The sequence below is a fragment of the Solanum dulcamara genome, chromosome 8 (assembly GCF_947179165.1).
Source record: "Solanum dulcamara chromosome 8, daSolDulc1.2, whole genome shotgun sequence".
NCBI classification, from domain to species: domain Eukaryota; kingdom Viridiplantae; phylum Streptophyta; class Magnoliopsida; order Solanales; family Solanaceae; genus Solanum; species Solanum dulcamara.
In genome coordinates, this window is record NC_077244.1 from 7,487,299 (window position 1) to 7,509,731 (window position 22,433).

General features: G+C 36.5%; 1 protein-coding gene across 1 annotated transcript; it reads right to left on the bottom strand.

Annotated features, from left to right (window-relative positions):
* Positions 1–6,505: 6,505 nt before the first annotated feature.
* Positions 6,506–22,147, bottom strand: LOC129898994 (uncharacterized). Its single transcript, XM_055973729.1, has 6 exons — positions 21,941–22,147; positions 12,472–12,803; positions 8,589–8,734; positions 8,006–8,282; positions 7,527–7,799; positions 6,506–7,136 (listed from the first exon to the last, which is right to left on the bottom strand). Exons 2-6 carry the CDS (start codon positions 12,778–12,780, stop codon positions 6,657–6,659), a joined length of 1,485 nt encoding a protein of 494 aa, XP_055829704.1. The 5' UTR covers positions 12,781–12,803; positions 21,941–22,147; the 3' UTR covers positions 6,506–6,656.
* Positions 22,148–22,433: the final 286 nt, after the last annotated feature.

The window sequence follows — 22,433 nt, forward strand, 5'->3', positions numbered from 1 at the left end:
TCTGATTTGTTAGGAAACGTACTGATAAGAGGCATCACAATTGGAGTTTACTACTCAAAATGTCATTGGAAAAAAAGGATAATTTTTTGCATCGTAAGTAAATTCAACTGTTGACATTTAATTTTGGCTTTCCACGGGGCAAATTAGTTATTGAGCTTCTTCAATTTCTAAAAATTTGAAATAATTAATTTTTAGAAAAAAATAAAATATTTTTCTTGTTATTCTTAATTAATTTTGTCATTTATATATTTTTAGAATATATATATATATATATATATATATATATATATATATATTTATCCTTAATTACTATTTTTATGATTATTCAAAAATCATCTCAAAAAGATTTTAATTTTATTAATTATTCCATAGATTAGTAGCGTTATTTTCAAATTAATTAGGTCCTATTCTTGTTAAACTGTTTAAGTATTGGGTATAGTCTATATCATGCTTTGAGACTCTTATGCTAGACCGAACCTGTTTTGGATAAATTCAATTTTATTTCTTTAGGTCCTTTCATTGTTTCTGTTATCTTTCCATCTTCTCATAAATTTGAAATATAATTTGATACATTTTAAGTTCTGTGTTCCTTTCCCCTTTCATGGTAGTCTATTCTATTCTTTTAATTTATCATGGTGTGTTAGCTGAATCCTAAATCTGTTAGGATAGGTATTGTTGTAGTTAGGGCTGTACAGGACAAATCGATAAACCGCACCAAACCGAATCAAATCGGAAAAAAAACCCGACTAGTGGTTTGGTTTGACTTGGTTTGGTGTTTGAAAAAAAAAACCGACCATTATAGGGTTGGTTTGGTTTTAACTAAAAAAAGTCAAACCGAACCCAAACCGACCCGATTATAGATATACTACTTTTAAATTATGTTATACATAAAAATATTTATTAAAATGTAATTTATAAATATTTTTTAAATTTTTTTCATTATTTTTGTTTTCTTTCTTACATTTAGATTTGGACTTGAGTAACCCATCTAAATAATATACAAAAAAAACTTATCTTATAAAGTTATATTATAAAGTTAAAACTTCAAACAGTGTTGTGCCTCCATCTTATATGTTGATATTTTGTACTAGAACTCTTTTTAAGAAGCACTGCTCTGTGCTTTTTATTTGATACTATGAGAAACCCGAAAAAACTCAAAAACCCGAGAAACCCAAAAAAACCCGAAAAACCCGAGAAAAATTGATATCGAAAAACCCGACTTTTATTGGTTTGGTTTGATTTATAGATTTAATAACCCGATACAAATGGTTTGGTTTGATTTGTAAAAAATCCGAACCAACCCGGTACATGTACACCCCTAGTTGTAGTCTTTCATTTACAAGTATGAAACGTTGAATTATTTATGTATGTAGTATTTGTGCTACTTGTCTTGGTGGTTGTGATACATTGGCTTATTTATAAGAAATTATCAATAGTCTATTTTGAGATTTCATGTGGATATCTCGTATATTTGTTATCGCTGTCATTTAATTGCTATGGTTTTGGCTTATTCTTGCTTTAAACATTTTTTAAAATTATTATTTCACTCTAATTTAGTCTATTTTGAGTTGAATATATATGTATACATATATATATTTTTCTCCTTCTGAAAATGCTTAAACTGAATATGCTCATCCTTTTCTTTCTCTCTTTGCATGACTTCCCGCGATTCGAATCTTTTGGACTCCCTTTACCTTACATCTCGAATTGTGTTATAACCCGATATTCATTGAGTTTCTAGTCAGCCACATCCAAAGAACAGGAATGGAGTATTTTTACAGGGTTTGAAGATTGAAATGGGTCTGTATACAGCCGTATATACAGAGTATACAGCGGCAAAAATGGGCCAAAAGCCCTCCCAAGAATTCCAGCAGCAGTTTTAGATAAATGGGCCAAAGCCCATCTATTTTTCGGCAACCCTTATGTTAGATTTAGGACAGGAGTGAAATTGGGCCTAAAGTCCAAAATGCAGGTGGCCAACTACTTAGTCCAGGTGTACAGAAACTAAGTGTTGGATCAAATTTTTATATTTTCATTATTTTATTTATTTATATTTAATTTAGGTTATAATAATTTAATTATTTACGTTATTTTTATTTGTTTAGATATTATTTGTTAGTTTGGTTTAACATATTAAATTTCCTTAAAAAGGAGCCATTTCTTTTATGACTAATTTTATCCTTTAAAATGATTTTACCTAAATGATATCTTTTATTTAATTATTTTGAACAACAGTTCTTCTTTCAAAATATTTCAAAGTGTTTCAATTAATTAAATTCTTTTTCAAACTCAAGTGTCGTTTCTTTAAATATTTTTTCAAAACAATCACATGATTTACATCGTTGGATAAAATAACCGCGTGTTAGAGGCTATTTAAGTGCTAAATCCTTCTTAAAATAGTAATATGAATCTCATAAATTTCTCTCTAAAATTTTAAGACTTGTTTCTGTTTAAGTCTTTTTAATTATTATTTTTTTAATTTCTTTAAAAAATTAAGTGGCGACTCCTTTTAAATTGATTTTTTCCTAAATTAATATTAAACCCCGTATTTTTCAACGACATAACAATAACAACACTCCATCATATTTACTCCTCAAAAAAGTTTCAACAACAGTAAAGACTCTTTTCATATGTGCTAAATCAAGAATTCAAGATTCATAGGCAACAAAAAAAGTATTAAAACTTACCGTTTTCATTAACTTTAGCTCAGTGTAGTTTTACTCTCTGAATTTACTGTTTTAAGCATATAATGATAACGCATCAAGCATTGCACATCAATACTCATGTGTCCATGTTACAATTTCACTGTCCTTCCAAAACTTTTAATAACTAATCTTGCAGTCTAATTTATTACAGATTGAATTCTAGATATCTTTTGTAGGTAGGCATTTACGTTTAGGGAACCTCTCTTTGAAGTATTCACCAATGACTATAATTTTGTGTTTCATGCTTATTCTTGAATGACATGCCGTTGTAAAAATTCATATAGTCATCTTGAATATGACAACTGGACTGTGCTGATTGCGTTATTATCGATGTATTACTGACAACTTCAGGAGTAGGAATATGTTCATTTTCTTTAATCTAAAATACTCTGCTGGTTCTCTCAGACTAACATCAAAGGATGTTAATGTTAACCCAATAATCAGGTTTCATTGCTTTCGAAATTCTGATGATGGATGTGGAGAGGTGTATGAACAAAAAGATTCATGATGTACAACCAAGCCGTTTCATGTAGGAATTTAGTTTGTTCCTATATATTTCATGTGTGTTGGATCTTCATTGCATGTTGATCTATCCAATGATTTTCTGATGGGATAGTTCTGTAAATGTGACCACAATATCGCATTATCATGACGGCTGCCTTATTGAAAAAGTGGTTGATAGGAACTTCACATTCATCATTTAGCATTTGTTAGTCTTGAGATAAATTCTGATTCTCTACCAATTCTGAAATCATGTATATCCTGAAACCATGTATACAATCAAAATTGGTCTAGATTTATCTTTTAAAAAAGTACGCAAACTGACTTGATTTTTAATCCTAAAAGGAGTTGTCATCTGCTTTTCACTGTAACTGTGCACGTAAGTGATGGTAACATCTTTCAACTCATAATTTAATTCACAATTGGTAATGATTTTATGAACAAAGTTATCATACTCAATACCACGATGCATAGTTCTGGCTATCGTCTTTATCATGCCTTTGTCTTTTCAACGCCAAATATAACGATTGTTATACTCTATCCATTCACTATAACAATCAAGCCCTATTTTAATGTGTCCCCCCATTAATGGTGTTCAAGGTACCTGAAGATATTATGATTTAAATTTTTTTAAAAATAGTCGAGACATAAAAATAGTGACTAAAAACTGTTGTAGTTGATTCAACATCTATTGCATATGTTGTAGCAACAGATATAACAGTTACTGTATATGTATCAACAACTGCTACAATACTAGCAGTAACATTTGTAGCAGCTACTAAAAAAAATATAACAACTGCTGAAACATATGAAACAATTACTTCACAATATGTAGTAGTTGCTAAAAGATATTCAGCGACTACACTTGTTCAGTTGTTGCTTCACTTGTTTCAGTAGTTATTGCATATGTTGTAACAACTGTTATAGCAGTTGTTGAAACATATGAAACAGTTGCTGAAAATATGTGAGTATTTGTTTCAATAGTTGTTGATTTTGTTTCAACAGTTGCGACATATATTGTTGCAACTATTCTAACAGTTGCTGAAACATATGCTTGCTGAAACATATGCAACAATTACTAAAAATATGCGACAACTGCATTTATTTCAGTAATTGCTACATTTATTTCAACAGTTGTTAAATATGTTGATGCAACTGTTGTAGTAGTTGTTGAAACATATACAAAAGTTCCTGCAACATATTTTGAATAAACGCAAATGAGTAATGCACTCAATACTATATTATTCACTTATCAAAATGATGAAAATCATCTTTCAAGTAATGTCCGTTCACAAAATGAGTTCAATGATGAAACTTTTTTCACTTCTAACAAGAAGAAGAAAGCGGAGGGGAAGGTGGGTGCACAATGTTAGGAAAAATGGAGAAGACGCGAATGACAAAAACTAACACATTTTTTTCTTCTCATTTTAAGCAATCAGAGTTAGTTATAAGTTGGGTCAAAGTGTAAAAAAAACTTGCTGATTTATTTGAAAAAAGTTCAAATATTCATTAAGCATTAATTATTAACTTGTCACCTACACTACATACATAAGATTTGTATCCCTCTTTTTAAATTTTAAAACTTTTTTGTCACCCTTAATGAAATCCCCCCAAAAGTCAAGTAAAAACATAAATAAAAACACAAAAATAAAAAATAATTTAAAATATATGTAAATATGTAATCACTATATATATGTATGGTAGAATTTCTGTTAGAATCAGAATCACAATTTCCTTGAGCTTTTATTTTGTTCAAACCCGCAATTTGCACTACCCCACATCAATTTTTAAAATAATTATTTTAATCCGCTTCACCCCATCCCACATGGCCCAAAAATTACCTCATTTGCCATCCTATCTATCCAATTTATCGCCTATTCTATTAAGATCTTCGAATTATGGACGGTGTGTTTAGACAAAAAAAAAAAAAAACTGCCATAGATGTGCAACTCTATAAGCTGCCTTGGATATGAAAATTAAGAAAAAGTAGGGAAAGAATGAGAATAAAATAAAGGTCAAACCCATCGGTGGCCCCTTAAAGTTGGCACCAACTTTCACTTAGACACCTAAACTAGGAGATGTTCATTTTAGACACCTAATGTAAGGGTTGATGAGTCATTTTGACACTTTTTTGACAATCACCAAAATATATTAAGTGTGTGTACTACACTCGCCTGACGTGTCAAAAAAAGCAAATTAAATAAAGACACGTGGCATAAAAAATAATTATCAAATAATATCTTTTGAATAGAAAAAAATGACCAATAATTTAATGACACGTGGTATTTTTTTTTATCCAAAAAAATAAAAATTAACAATTATTAACCCCCCCCACCCCACTGTCATCTTCCCAACCCCACCCTAACACCAACCCCTCCTCCACCCCGCCGTCGTCTTCTCCAACTCACCCACCCCAACCCCAACCCCCCCCCCCCCACCCAACGCGATACATACATCCAAGTTAATAAAAAAAACAAGCAGCTACACAGAGAAAAAGAAAGGAAAAAAAAAAAGAAAAAAAAATGGATTTTTTTAGGGGCACTTGCTAGTCTTCTTCTACCGCTAATAATGGAGGTGAAAGGGGAGTGTTAAAATGAAGAAGAAGAAGAACAATTTTTTTAAAAAAGTAAAACAGCTTCTACGGGCCTTAGAGAGGTGGAAAACACGCGAGTTGCCAATTGTCAAAAAAGTGTCAAGATGACACATTCGACTCTTACTTGAGGTGTCTAAAATGAACATCTCCTGATTTATGTGTCTAAGTGAAAGTTCATGCCAACTTTAGGGGGTCACTAATGGGTTTGGCCTAAAATAAATGAACAAAAAAAATGGTGTTATACACGTATGAGGCGCATGTATAACATGACATAAATCTAGAATTGATTTGGGAATAGGGGTATTCATTTCACCTCAAACTAGGATAAGGAGGTAGAGAAGTTAAAAGTTTGCAACTTGTGTATTTTCTCTAGTATAAAATTGCTAGTTGGTAAAACATTTATCCATATATTCAAATGATGTAAAAGGGAAAAAGAAAATTGAAGCAATTTTTATTCTCATAAAAGCTAGCACACCATCATAACAAAATTTAAGTTTGTTTTGCCTTACAACCCTTAAATTTGGTTATACATCATTAAAATGAGCCAAGCCCTAACATTCCTTTCAATATTTAGTGTAACTAATCATTTTACTTGATAAATTGCCCACAGCTTTCATCATCTTTTCCCTGGTCTTGCCCATGCAATTGATTCTTCTTGATGAAATTATACTATCAACAGCATCAGCAAAAGAAGGAAGAAGAAATCTAACTAAATAATAGCTGACTGATTAGGTTGAGGAAAAACATGAAACTCCGTTTTATTAACAGCTATGTTTCTCCTCCAGATAAGGTTAATTTATTGTGAATTTTTATGTCTGATTTGAAGCTATGAACTTGAAGGTTCGGTTTCACATTAATCAAGCTTCAAGTTTAAGATATGCCTTTATGATTCCCATCATCTCACTTCCGGGAAACCGACCAAGACAACCTCTAGCAGCTGCTATTTCACTGAACTTGTCAACAAAATCACCAGCAAGAAACTGAAGCTTGTTATTTTTGTCTTCTTCAATCCTTGTACCAGTATTTAGGTCTTCACCAGCTTGGACAGATGGAAGGGGAAATGGATCAAGGGAAATAGCTGACAGGACAGATTCTCCACCCAAAGCACTCACAAAGTCTTTTAAACTACATAATGCAAATGGCACTGGTTCAAAGCTGTGATCTCCATATTCTACAGGTGTGGAGTGGTCCCCAGTGACACAAAGGTAATAGCTGAATTTTCCAGCTGATTCAGCCTCCCAAAGAAGCCTAGCTAATTGACCTATAGCACAATCAACAGCTTCCAATCCCTTCACTTTGAACACACTTGCTTTATCATGACCTGCATCGTCAATTGCCTGCAAATCCAACAATGAACATATAACCATCAACCTCACAGGAGGAAGAAGAAAAAAGGAATGACCTAAAGGCAGACGCGCCTTTGCACAAGTTGAGGTAAAACAGCATAAGAAAATTACACTAAACTTTTCCGCAAATCTTCTGTATGCTTTTGTTACTCTTAGGAAGACTGCCATCTAAACATGAAGTCTAAGAAAATATGACCAATGGATAGATCTTCCCCAGATGAAACTTTCCTAACCACCCTGACAAGCACCTCCATATTCTATAAACACATGCATGATCTCATCAGAAGCTTTCAACTTGACCCTCATGAGCTGTTATTCGAAAATTAATTGTCAACAATTGAAGCATCATAAGAAAAAGCTACACTGATTTAGATGTTAAACCTTAATGTGGAGGAACCCAAAATCATAGCCATCAAATCGGCCAGGCTTGTGCTCATCTTCCCCGGGCACAAAAACATTGGGACAAGACTGTAGAGGTGCCGAGAGTGCCCTGGCTATGGCAGTTGCTTTTGATGTTAATAATGTCCTATAGTCTCCTGTCGCTCCAGGAGCTTCCAGAATATCAATCCCGAGTGACAAACCCAAGCCAGCAATAATTTTGGTAGGAGCTACCATGCATGGCCAGAGACCATGTATCTTTTCAAATGGAGCAACCTACAGCATAGAACAAATCACAGCTGAGAAATAAGGCTACAACCAGAAGAAAATGACTTTCTTCTTTCTAGTATGTCCTAAGCTGAATTGGCTAGTGGAAAAGTTCCACCTTATTATCATAACAATGCATACTGACCATGCAAAACACCAAAAAAAAAAAAAAAAGAACCTCACACACAGATGCTTAAAACACACACTCTGCATACCTCAATTCTAATGCCGCATCCTCGTAAAAGAACCAGATTTGCTACATTCTTTCCTTCTGCTGCCCGTTTTGCATTCAATGGATGGGAAAGCAAAATGCGCGAAATTTCTTTAGACAGTTCATTGACAACAGCAGCTGTGTGCTTTGCTTCATCTGTATCATCAAGAGGGTTCGCTTGTAAAAGTAAGCGGTTGTCTTTCAATGGGTCAGTTCCCGATATATTTCCACTTAATTTTGGTCCCTTGACAACCACTCCACATCTATGCTCCGTAGCATACCTAAAATAAACATGTATATTGCTCTTTTTCTTCACTAATAGATATTGTGTACAACTCATATTCCAGATGCAGTAGCCAAGAGCAACTTATGATAAGATTGCTTGCATACTATTTAAGTATGGATAGTACACTACTAAACAACAGCAGTTCCTCTCATAAGAATACCTTTTGGAAAAAAAAATTATCGAGCCTAGCATGTAGCAGACAAAGAAAAAGTATAACTGAACCCTGTTGGCTAACATATGATTATGCACATCAGTGATAAATACAGGACAAAGGAGTTCAGAGAAAAGGGACGGAATGTACCTGACTCTAATTTCATATTCAGGAAAAGAGGGCAACTTCATTCCATCCAATGCTGCACAAAGAATCGGCCCTTCTTCCTCAAAATGCCTATCAGCCCTCCGGCTAACAACTATTCCGGTTTCCTCATCCAGCGTAGCAAAGTTTGACTGGTATTGAAAATTGAAAAGGTAAAAATATGCCAAAGACAACACTTTCACCTCATATACAAAGAAAAGTACCAAAAAGTGCAGTGAAATTTAAATCACAGAATAGGCTCAATGGTTAGCAAATGACAGTGCTGTGCATATATCTTGGTATTCATACTTAGCGAAAATGACAATTTCTCAGACAATAGCCCACTCCCAATTAATGTCCCAGATATTGGTCCCTCTCTCAAACCCGATGAAAGAGAAAAGGCAGAATCCATGTGTTCACTCGCCAAAAACTCAATATGCGGATAAGATAGCCAAGGAGGATATACAGTTATTGCTTGTAGTTCAAAGAACAATGTCGGTGAGCAAGCTTTCTGTTTACTCAGTATGGTGTGTCCTGAGGTTCTTTTCGTTCTGTGTACCAGTGGAATCCTTCTTTTTTTTCCCTACAGAATTCAGGGGCAATTAACACAGGACTGGAAGAATTGAATATAACTGTAACACCTCGTGCCCTTGAGGTAAGTTTCGACCCGCTTATCATGAATATTGACCCGAACCCAGAAGGAAAAGTCGTGTTCAGCTATGTTGCTCGGACTCTTCAAAGTGTCAGCGGGTGCGTGTCGGATTCTCCAAAAGTAGTGTATTTTCGGAGAATCCAACACGAGTGCGGCATTGAAAGTGAAGAATCCGTGCAACTTAGGTGTTCAGGTGTTAAGAACAGGAATTAAAAAGTGGAATGGTGTAGCTTAGAGTTGGAGTTGGAAAAGAATTGAAAGAAATAAGGTTGGAGAATCTTGGCCAAGGATACGGGCTGTAGAACTGACATGTGAAGTGCATGTGCAGCCGTATGTGGATATGGGAATATTATGCTTCAGTGATCGAGATACGAAACCAACATACAGGCCGCATATGTGACCTATGATCCATATGTTGTACTGTATGTTGAGACCTGGGAAGGGTAAAAATTTGATGCTTCAGGTGTTCAAGTGAGAAGCAACACACAGATCGCATGTTGTACCATATGTGAAAGTCCCAAAAACATAGCCACTCAGATTTGCCATGCCAAGGAACGAAAGGCTACTTACAGGCTGCAAATGCAGAATATGGCTCGTATATCCACCATAGGTGGAAAGAGCAAGGGACTTGACTTGTGAAGCTGCATATGGGCCACATGTAAATTGTACGGCCCATAAGTTGTACCATATGTGTCAAGCAGGCTTCAGAGAAATCTAGGATACGGCCAATATATGGACCAGGTGTGGGATGTACGGTCCGTATGTGGCCACCTACGGATCTGGCCACCACATGTTGGATCTAGCAGACTATATAAATACGCGAATTAGATTTCCAAATTCATTTCTCACTTCTCACGACCTTATCAGCTCGTTTCTCACTCTCCACTCATCCCCACCCAAGTGATTTCTAACCTCTTCCATGGTTATTCCTATGATCTTTACGTGGTTCTAACATCGAATCTTCTTCGGATTTTAGCTAAATCAAAGGTTTCTATCTAAAGGATTCAAGTGAAGAATTTGCGGGTTTCTCTTCAATTGAAGTAATTGCTTCTTCCTATTCTCATGCATGAATACAGCCACCTTTTAAGTCTATTTCAAGGTCGGGACTCATGGGATGGTGCTTGGAAGCCATGAGTCCAATTATGACCATTGCTTGTGTCGCATGGGGGCTGTTTTCGAGCTTGGTGTTGTTCAGATGTTGATGGGTTGGCCTTGTAGAAGGCCTTTGTGTTGCTTTAGCTGAACGAAAGAATGAGTGTGGGTGGGGGGGAACCCATTAATGGGACATTTCAGAGCCTAATGCTCATCTGGTGTTTGGTGAATTGCCCATATGGCTCGGGCTTAATGCCTAGATGTTAACATGAGTTCTAGTATCATTAATTCTTGTAGATTAAGGTCTTGAGAGAGAGTCGTGCATTGGAGTGATAGTAAAAATCGAGAATTGAAGTATGTAAGACTTAACCCTCAACTTCTCCATTATGGCATGACTTCCCATATGATGTTTTCCCTCTTCCATGAACCTATGAAATCCATGTCCCATGTAATGCTATGAGTTCCCTATGTGATGAATCATTCATGCATTTGTATCACTTAATGGTTGCTTCCATTGCCACATGTCTGTCTCCAACTCTAAGAAAGCAACACACATGACTCAATCATTGTATTGTTTGGATTGTTGTTACCAATTGTATTGTATTGTATTGTGTTGTTAATTTAAATGCAATGTTTGTCTTAATTATTACTTAAATTTTATTGTATCATATATTGTTAATGACGAAAAGTCCTATTTTATAATAATCATATTTTATCCTTTATCCTGACCTTTAATAGTAGCCCTACTCCGTACCCTACTTTTTTGGTAGGTTTATCCTGCAAATTGTTGATGTGTGACAATATGTAGCGATAAAGAAAATACAATCTATCCAAACACTTTATTTATTCAAACAATACAATACAATACATTACGAAACAACCATCCAAACAAAGTGTAAGTGGAAAAAGTATTACACTATTCGCTTTTGCCTATACGTGAACATTTGTGTGACTTTGAAATTTCAAAATGATAGAAACTTAAATTGTTTAAGTCTTCTATTAATTCTCTTTCAAATTCCTTCTATTAGTGCTTTTGCTTTTCTTCTCTTTTTGTGTTCTAGGTTTGAGAAGAAAGAGAGAGTGAGCAATTAGTAGAGGCAGTCAAGAAAATAAAGACGAGTTGAAAATTAGGGTTTGTAAAGACGCGCACATGATTGTACATTTCATTTTATGTTATGCATGCCAAGCACGAAGGCTTGGATATGACAAATAACATCCCAGCATTACGTTATGCCCGTGCCAAATGCGAAGTCCGGCAGGTAGTATTCCACCTTTGTGATATGTGCATGCCAAGCACGAAGGCCTGGATAGAACATATAGTATCCTAGATGCTAAAGAAGACAATGATATCACCTCAAAGACTAAGAAAGATAATAAAGATATGTATAATGAACCTTAAAGATGTCTCTCAGATACCTTATGTTACCAAATTTCACGTTCCATGTCCCTATCTCTGAGCTTATTGTCTACCTTATGTTATTTTGACTGCCTTATCATATGAGTACTATTCCACATGTACTCACTACTCACATCCCTTTTGCCAGAGGCATTGTATTTTACGATGCAGATTCTGACGCTCAGGTTGGCAGACATCTTTGCTAGGCTTCTACTCCACAGTTTTGTTGCTTTGGTGAGCCCCTCACTTGTCAAGGGTGATGTTTAGTGATCTTATGATGTATATAGGTATTTTGGGTACATCGGGACCTTGTACCAACATTTCCTTTGTTGATAGAATTTCTTAGAGGCTTCATAGACCTTCGTCGATGTCTCATGTGTATAGATGTGTATGTTTGAGCTCCCTCTTATGTCTACTTATATGTTTAAACTCATGTTCTGGAAACTAAGGTCCTCATTTTGTATAAAAGAAGTTTCTTTATAAAAGCTAAGCCTCACTCTTATGTCTACTTATGTTTAAACTCATGTTTTGGAAACTAAGGTCCTCGTGATTCCTTCATTTTTACGATTATTTCATGGTATTTGATTCATGTAGAGTTGGTCCGCTCAGTCAAGTTGAGGCACCGGGAGCCAATCCACCTCACCAAGGTTTGGGGTGTGACAATTGCATTACCTATCCATAGAGATATACCATTCAAACATACTAACATACATATATAACACCTCTAAGAGACAAGGAAAGGTGCATACCTTAAATGCAATATCTCCTGGTGACATTGCCAACCCGGCACCCATCGACTCAAATGCACCCCGACCTCGGTAATATACCCTAGGTTCATATCCAAGTAGAGAAAGATGGGCGGTATCACTTCCACAACCCAAGCCGACTTCAACAGGATCCATCAGACCATTAACTCCGGCAGATGCTATGGCATCCAAATTTGGTATTTTGGCCAATTGAAGTGGGGTTTTATAACCAAATCTTGGCAGAGAGACATCTCCCACACCATCAATAAGCACAAAGGCAACTCTTCTCTTTGGCTTCTCCAAGTTAACCATCCTCAACTCAGAAGTATCCGAACCTGTAAGTAAAAAAAAGGAATATATCAAGTATACTACTTTAAAAAGGATCAACATTTCTGACCACTAGTTCACAAGATAGATAACTATATATGTCCTTGAAAATATAAGGAATCAAATTGAATTTTCAATAACCCATTTCTGTAACTATTGAAAGAAATACACATCGACTAATTACAACCTATGTTGCTCGAACTCTTCAAAATGTCATCAGGTGTGTGTCGGCGGATCCTTCAAAAGTAGTGCATTTTTGAAGCATTTGACACAGGTGAGGGAACATTTTTGGAGAGTCCAATCAACTTAGATTACAACATATAGATGGGCTCTAGTTAGGATCTAACGTTCTCATTCAAACCAGCAAGATCAAGTCGCTATTTCCTCCTACACGTCATTGGTGTGAATAGAAAAACCTGAAGTGTCAAGTAAACCTTCTCCGTTGGCAGTTCTACTACACTGTCTCATCATGAAGACTAAAGATTATAAAGCAAAGATTCTCAATAATTGTCTAGTGGATATAATTCATATACACACTGTTCTCACATCATTTATTTAGAAATAACAAAGAATATCTTGCGCACTAACAAAGAAAATATTGCGCACACTGACAAGAGGCAACAAACAGATTGAATCACAAATCTATTTGTAGAAATGCAAGAATCAATCTATGCTGTATTAAACCTACCGGCCAACTTACAATGACCACATTCTGACAAGGAATTTACAATGACCACATTAAGAGAATGAAGCAAGCAAGAACCCACACCTTCCCTACCCTAAGGATTTTGGTCTAGTGGTAAGAGAACAACAAGTGGTATGTGGGTTGAGTGCATGTCACAGGATTGCACCCTACCGAAGACAAAAGTCTCTGGGTATTTAAGTGGAGAAGGGTAGAAAGACGGGCCATTTATTCTCCGTGTTTTGAACCGTGGCTTTCGAGGATTTCTCAGTCATAAAAAAAAAAAAAACTCACCCCTTCCCTTACCAGGTAAAGAAACTAGTAAGACCGGTACAAGATGATTAAGACAAATTCAAACTGCAAAATATACCACCTGCCAGGTTAGAGTTTGAGATTCCATTCAACAAAAGATGTGTCATAAAATGAAACTGAAAAATTTCTTAAGATAAATAGAGGACAGTCAACTTGTTATCAACACTGGTAAGAAGTACCTGGATGGCATTTCTTGAGAATTTACGCAACTAAAAAGAAGTTAATATAGCTCCAAGGCACATCTCCCTAGGTAAAGCATAGGAACCCTTCTGGCCCTAAGCTACCCTCTCTCCAGTGGATTTCCTTCACCAGAGATCAAGCATTCCCACTCCTTCGTTCATCATAAATCCAATTCTTTCTTTAGATGGCCGACAGAATCTACTTCCAACTAGGGGGAAGTCATACGATTTGACAAAATCATATTTCTCTTCTGAAATTTGGTTTGAATGCGTTGAGAGTGCAAGATTATACATGCGTAGGATGAAACTCAGCAGAGTTGCATTAATCTGGTTGTGTAAATGGTTTAAAGAGGCCTCAGATATTAAAGGAAAATCCTTTAAAACATGGAGATGCAGAGATAGGACTATCATATTTACTGCACTCTGAAGTTCAATAAGTGGGAAGTTTCTTCTGTTATTACAGTTAACGGAGAGTAGAGGTCTGTGATTATCCTGATGGAAAATGCATTTAATGAAGGGCCGATCACTTTAATGCATAAAGTTGAGACTTTCATTAATGATACCAAACAGTTACAAAAATTGAATGCGGATACAGGGCCCAGGGGAAGCAAGTACAAAAGGGGGATAAAGGTAACGGGAGTTACAAGGATGTGATTCGTAGGAGCAGATGGAATGCGAATTGTTCCTCTCATGGGAGAAGAACAACAAGGAAGAAACAGACCCACCGAAAAGAAGTATCATGGGGAGCTTCCCTGACTGTGACGAGATCTCAACTCGTACTGACCTCCGGAAATGGGCTCATCAAACATGGATAGGCATCTTCAACATCCAAGTATTCGATATGAATGGAATCCAGTTCCTTTCGAATTTCAATCAAGAAGGGATGTTGAAACCCTCTTAGCAGGAATCCGAAGAGAAACAGCCACTACATGGAGCTGGAATGGTAGTCCCCAACGACGGGCACTATTCCGATGCAAAAGAACTTTGATTGGTTCTGGGTCCACATGTTAGGTCTTCATCTTCATCTGTGGTCGGAAGAAGTGATGAAAGACATTGGAGACCAGTGTGGCAGGTGGATGGAGATGGAAGAGGAGATCCAACTTCAAAACCATTTAAGATGGGCTCAAATTAGAGTCAGAGGGCCTTTGAAACAGACACCGACAGTCGTTGAGGTCAGTGACGGAGATCTCATTTTCACGATGCCGGTGTGGTGTGAAGCTCCGGCGAGATACAGGCCTAGCAGTGGCAAAGTTCTCGAGGAACAAGGCAGCAGGACGCTCAAGGTGACATGAGCTTGATGGAGACCTCTCAGATATGCTATCCCATTGGATAAGGAATTAATTACGGTGGACAAAAAATCTACAAAAGTCTTATGAATCAAAAAGGAAAGAGGACCACGTGACTCTTTCTAAGGAACACGTGGTTGCCTTAATCAAAAAATTGGACCAAGCTCTAATTAAAGAACATTTGGGCCTGTTGGGCCATCAAGACAGTGGCAAAAGTTCGGGAATGAAGGAAACCCAAGACTCTCAGAACACCTCAAGGACTCTCGAGGCAGTGCCCTTTGTCGACAATATTTGTATGCAAGAGACCAAACTTACGCCTTTCTGGGGAAGAGAAGGGAATGAACTCGGGATCTCCTTTTCTTGGAACCTTGGAGCTTGTCGAGGAGAGAGGGGAACGCTCAACTGAGGGAGAGAACATGCAGGTGGTTGTTCTCGAAGAACAGGTGGGAGGGAAAATTTTCTCAGTTCGAGTAGGGAGGAATCTAGAGGGGAGGATGAAACAGGAGAGCTAAGGAATTTTGAAGAATCTTTTCCTCTTCAAATTAGTGATTCCCTTTTGGAACAAGCAATTGAAGACAGAGCCCCTCTTTGGGTCCAATCAAATGTCCTAAAAATCAGCCAATTGTTTGGGGAGGCTTTCAAAGGCTGTGACAAAGTGGCTTTGACCTTTTTCTTAGAATTGACCGAAAAAGGGTGAATCAAAACAAAATGAGGCATCTATTGTGTCTACCAATGGCAAGAGACCCATTCCAAAAAAGATAACGAACCTGGAGTTTCATGCTAAATTTAAAAGAAGGACAGCCAAGAAACAGAGGGAGAATAACATCTATCAATAATCAATGAAGCTAAAAAATTTCGCCTGGAATGTAGGGGGTAAACAGTGAATGTAAAAAAGGCGTTAGTGCGGAGAGTAATACAACAATGGGGATGGATAATTATGTGTTAGTAGAGACTAAATTGACTGAAAATGAGACAAATCTATAGACAATTGTGGCAAACCTGGTGGATGGGGGAATGTCATTTGAATGCAATTGGTAGGAGTGGGGGGATAGTTGTGATGTTGGATAAGAGATATTGGAGAGGGGAAGTGGTGGCAGCAGCCAATCAGAACCTAATGGTAAAGTTTGAAGGCATCAATCAGGTGTTTACCGGGTTCCTTCGTGCAGTGTAAGCTTCCTGTGGCAATGTTGCTAGGAGAGGATTTTTTTTTTGATGACTGTGGTGTCCGAACCAGTTTTCGCGCGCCTCGACTAATTCCACGAGATACCTGCCACCTCCCACTAGCAACAGGTACCAGGTAACTCTATCCACCAAGGCTAGGACAGTTGCTAGGAGAAAATTGTGGCAAGAGTTGAGCAGCATCAAGGAGGTATGCAATGGAGTGTGGGTATCTAGTGATGATTACAAAGTCACAAGATACCCAAATGAAAGAATAGAACGTAACAAAATAACATGGGCCATGAATGAATTTACAGAGTGGATACATGACATGGAGTTCATTGACCCTCCACTTTCGGGGGTTCCTACACCTAGAGAAGAGGAGACACTCATAGGCCGGTTTCCAAAATCGACAGATTTTTGTATTCATATGAATGGGATGAGTCTTTCACTCAAATCAAACAGAACTTGCTGGCCAAATTAAGTTTCTTACCATAATCCCATTATGCTTGATTGTGAGGAGTTAAATTTGAAAAAGTCCTATTTCATGTTTGAACAATGGTGGATGACGGTGAATGGTTTTGCTGATAAGATCAGGGAATGGTGGACGTCTTTCAATGCAAATGGCACAGGGTCTTTTATTCTGGCTTCTAAACTAAGGATGCTGAAACAGATATTGAAAGAAAGGAGACTTACACACAATTAATTAGAGATAGAAGGAGGAAATCCTTCATCAGTTACTTCTTCAGAAGGTTCACCTAGCTATGGAGTTTGAGGAGGTGGCTAAAGAAGACGAAATAGCTTGGAGAGAAAGATCTAGGATACAGTGGCTCAAGCAAGGTGACAAAAATACAAAAAGAATTCATATGATTGCAACAGCACACAAAAGGTCCAACTCTATTGATACTTTGCTGGTGGAGGGGAACTAAACCTCAGAACTAGAAGAGGTTAAAAAGAGAAATCAATCAAAAATTGTACAAGAAGACTGAACAGGAGAGACCTAGTTTCAAGCTAAAAGGGTTGAATACAATTAGTGAGGAAGAAAGAGATTGGCTGTAGAGTCATTTTGAGGAGGCTGAATTGCATCAAATCATGTGCCAGTAACTAGGCCCCAAGCCCTAATGGCTTCCCCATGAGCTTTTTTCAGAGCTTCTGGGAAGTGCTGAAGATTGATTTTATGAAGGCAGTCAACCAATTTCATGAGAGACAGTGCCACCTATGTGGCCCTTATCCCAAAAAAACTCGGGACAGGTGAACCGAGAGATTTTAGACAAATAAGGCTTGTTGTGGAATCTATAGAGTGTTTGCCAAGATCTTGGCAGAAAGACTGAAAAGGTAATTAGTAAGCTAGTCAACAGACATCAAATGACCTTCATCCATGGCAGACAGATTCTAGATGCAGCTCTAATAGCCAGTGAAGGTGTGGATTCAAGGCTCAAAGGTGAAGCCCCAGGGATCATGTGTAAGCTTCATATTGAGAAGGCTTATGATCATGTGAATTGGGAGTTCATTCTCAACATTTTAAAGCAGATGGGGTTTGGGAAAAAATGGTTGAAGTGGATAGGATTTTGTATTAAAACTATCAGGTTCTCTATTCTGTGAATGGAGAACCTGTTGGTTTTTTTCCCTTAGAAAGGGGATTGAGATAGGGTGACCCTCTTTCTCCCTCCCCCTTATCCTAGCTATGGAATGGCTTAATAGTATGATGAGGGTGGCCACTCATCAGAACTGGCTAAAAGGCTTCAATGTGGGCAACCAACCTGGGGAATAAGTACAGATTTGCCAGCTTCTCTATGCAGATGATACTGTGATCTTTTGTGAAGCCAAGGCAAAACAAGTGTGCTTTTAGTAGGACAATACTAGTAGTTCTTGAGGCAGTGTCAGGGCTTTCTGTGAATTGGAAAAAAAGCAGTATGTTTCAAGTTAAGGAAGTAGACAACATCCAGTGGCTAGCTAATATTTTGAGTTGCAAAATAGAAAATCTACCTACTACATATCTGGGGATGCCACTTGGTAACAACCTCAAGGAGTAAGAGATATAAGATGGAAATGTGGAGAAGCCAGAAAATATTAGCCACCTAGAAGACGCAGTACCTATCTCTAGGAGGAAGAATAACATTGATCAATGTTGTCCTGGATGCCCTTCCAACTTATGTTATGTCTCTATTCCCTCTACCTGCTAAAGTGGAAGACAAATTGGATAAATTGAGGAGGGACTTCATTTGGCTGGGCAACAAGGAAGGAAAGGGCATTTACATGGTCAAATAGCAAGTTGTTCAACTCAGTAAGAAATCAAGTGGACCTGGTATTAAGAATTTAGGTTGGCAAAAAAAGTGTTTATTATCAAAATGGTTATGGAGGTTTGGTAAAGAGGACCATGCTCTTTATGATGTTATCACTAGCAAATATGGACAGATTAAGCAATGGACATCAAACACTGTGATCAGCACCTATGGGGTCTCAATTTGGAGGTCTATCAAAAATCTATGGCCTAAACTATCCGGGAGCATATGCTATAAGGTGGGCGAGGGGACTAGGATTCTATTCTGGAAAGACAAGTGGATTGGTCAGAACTCACTCATGGAGGACTTGCCAAATCTGTGATCTATTCTCTTTCTGTGACAATCCTGGAGCATCTATTACTGAGACTTGGACTCATCAAGGATGGAATATCACCTTTATGAGGCTTCTGAATGACTGGAATGTGGAGAGAGTGGCCAACTTATTGCAAAGACTGTGACTTCCCTGGATTAAATATCAATCCTGATGCAATGAGATGGACACATGATAGGAATGGAAAATTTTAAATTGGAAGATTGCACAAAAGTAATCTGTCCTGACAACCTGGGAGCATCTCTCGACCTTGGAAAGAAGTCTGGAAATCCAGTATTCCTACAAAAGATCAAGCGCTTCACATGGCAGGTGTCGTGCCCCATTTTTCTCAAAACGGGATCCAACGAAGTGACAGCTCTTTTTAGGATTTTAAAAAGAGAAGAGTCGCCACCTAACGAATTAAAGGCGTGTTAGGACACTATTCTATACTAAGCAAATAAAATTAATTTTAAAAGGGTCAAATGCAACCAGAGATCGGGTAAGGGTTCAAATTACCTCAAAAGGAAGGTGCTAGGCACATTTTGAAGTCCACAAATGTGGGTCCTAGCCGGATTTTGTGAATTATGTGAGAAAGATGTGGCAAATGAGGTCTCTAATTTTATTATTAAAAGAATATGAATCTAAATTAGTACGAGCATATAAGGCTAAGGTTGATTATTAATTAACATGAAAATCTATGTGATAAAATAATTAGACAAATCAATATAACAACATGTAAAACAAGCATGAAATAAATTTATGAAGAGAAGCAAGGAGAAAGAAATGAATAGAGATGTACGGAAAACCCGTAAAAAATATATACATAAAACTAAATTAAACTACCCCAAACAATACAAACAGAAAATGCTAGAAGATAGAAGAATTTAAAAGGTCAAAAGACGAATAGAACTTAGATTAATTTTTATCCTATTTGGATCAGGGCCGACTTATTAACCGAAGACAAATTCAGAATTTGTCATTTTCTACTTGAGTTAACTTTCATCATGTCTGTCTATCTACCCCTCCTAAATTCATTTATTATTAACCTAAAAGCGATCGTCAAACAAAACAAATATGACTAAAACAATTAGCATATAAAGGTCTCAAATATGCCTCTAAATTAAATTATTAGCATGCTTGAAAATATACACAAATGTGAAGGATCATGGAACATATATGAGTGTTGTTCGTGCATGAAATACACACGGAAACTGATTTCAATAGGGAGGTATTTTAATAATGAGACAGCCTCTCTTTTTTTAATTAATAATAGCTGCTACGCTTGAAAGATGGGATGCTAGTAACGGCATGTTCATTGATTGACGTTCTAAACAGATTGGCAACATTGTAATGCATAAGTCTTATAGACATGATATTTAGATGATGTTGATGACATGGGTATGCTAAAATTAAACATCTTATGGGCATGATATCTAAATGCTTGCTTTGGTGAATTTACTTAACCCTATAGGCAGGATATCTTAGTGAAATTAACTGACAGATATGCTGAGAATCAATTTCCTATAGGCAATGATTTCTAAAATATTTTAATGACATGCTTAAGTATCTCCTATAGTCATGATTTCTAAGCAGAGAACATGTTGAAAATATTTATTAAGTCATGTAGACATGGTTTCTATGTAAAATAACATGCTAAAAATATTTATTGAGTCCTATAGACATGATTTCTATGTGAATTAACATGCTGAAAATGTTAATACAAAACATGATATATAATTCAAATAGCATACTGAAAATTATTTAATAAGAGCCTATGAACATGATATCTACGTAGTTAACATGCTGAAAACAATGATAGACATATAGGCAAGTTTTCTATATGAATACATGCTCAAGTAACAGTTTTAAACCGATCAGATGTTGGGTTTGAAACACAAAGACAAATAGAGGTAGCATGTAATTAACATTTAGCATATAGATCCCATCCCCCTTAAGACAGTCCCCCAAGTATTTATTATTTATCTATAGAGAGAGTACGATACATAATTATTACGGGCCAAAATAAGGAGAATGAATAATACACAACATCATGAAAACTATTAATTAATTCTATACTTGGCGAACTCTTCGTCTTGAACTTATGTTCAAATACCATGTTAGACATCAAAACAGCACACAAGCACTATACGAAATAATACAGTGATTATACATACATGGGAAGATACTATTTATAAATTAACTTTTCAAACAGGAATTCAAGTATATCAAACAATAATCAAAAGATGCAAAGAGATGGTACAACAGTTTATGTAGTAAGAAAATGGGACTGACCTTGGTGCTTCCTTTTTGAATATTATAAACTATGCAGAAGCTAAGTAATATACTAATGCAAGAATTAAAATTGAACTAATAAAGAAAACTAACAGGTTAAGCAGACAATCAAATAGGAAGTTGAAGAGCAAAGCAAGATTCCCCACAGCTTGGTGTGAAATCCAAACTTGATTTTCAATGCAATAAGTCAGAAACAGAGAATTTGAGAGTAGCTAGAGTATTGTTTATTGTCTTTGAGTGTATGTAAAGTCAGAAAGGGTGATGCTTAGAGTGTCGAGCCGTTTCTTTTTTCCAGTGAGTTGTGAATTGTTGTAATTCAAATTAAGATGAGTATGTGAGTTGTTCTTATTCAAACAAGAGGCATAATCATCATGATGAGATTAGCGAATTATAACTAAAATCATCTGGAACATCCAAGTACTGAAATGATCAAACAATTCAAACCAAGCTTCTAACCAGAAGATGTGATTTTAAGCCAATTTAAAACTTGCAAGGGGTTTTCACATATAACAGCCCATACGAATAAATAAGAATTATTAGGATTTTAAACAATAAGCAAGATAACCCATTTGCAAATCTCATTGTCTGCTCAAAGAATCAACTAATGGGGTAGCAGTCAAGTTTAAGAAAAAAGGAAACCGTACCAGATCGGTCTTTGACAAAATAAACTCGACCTCAATAGAGTCTCGTTAGTCAGAACTTGACAGCAGTGGTGTTTTCGTTGTTTGGTTTGCTGTTTTCCGTGGAGAGAGAGACGAGAGGGAGTGGCGGTTCACGGCGGTCTACTGGTTGGAGTTTCTCGCAGGAGAGGGAGAGGAGATCAAAAGGAGCGGAATGGGTCGTATCCGGATCAAAATGGGCCATCCGGATTGAGTTTAAATGATTTGGGTCGAATGAAATTGAATTTGGGTCAAAATGGACTCAATTAGGCTAAAATTGACATGAATTGAATAAGAATTGGCTAGAATTTAAATAAATTGAATATGAATAACTACTATTTTAAATAATTTGATGGAAATGATGAATTAATTGCTATATAATCAATTTAAAAAGAGATAAATAATAACTTTGTAAACTTTATTAATAAACAATAACGTTTTATATAAAAGAAATACATATCCCATTATATCTATATTA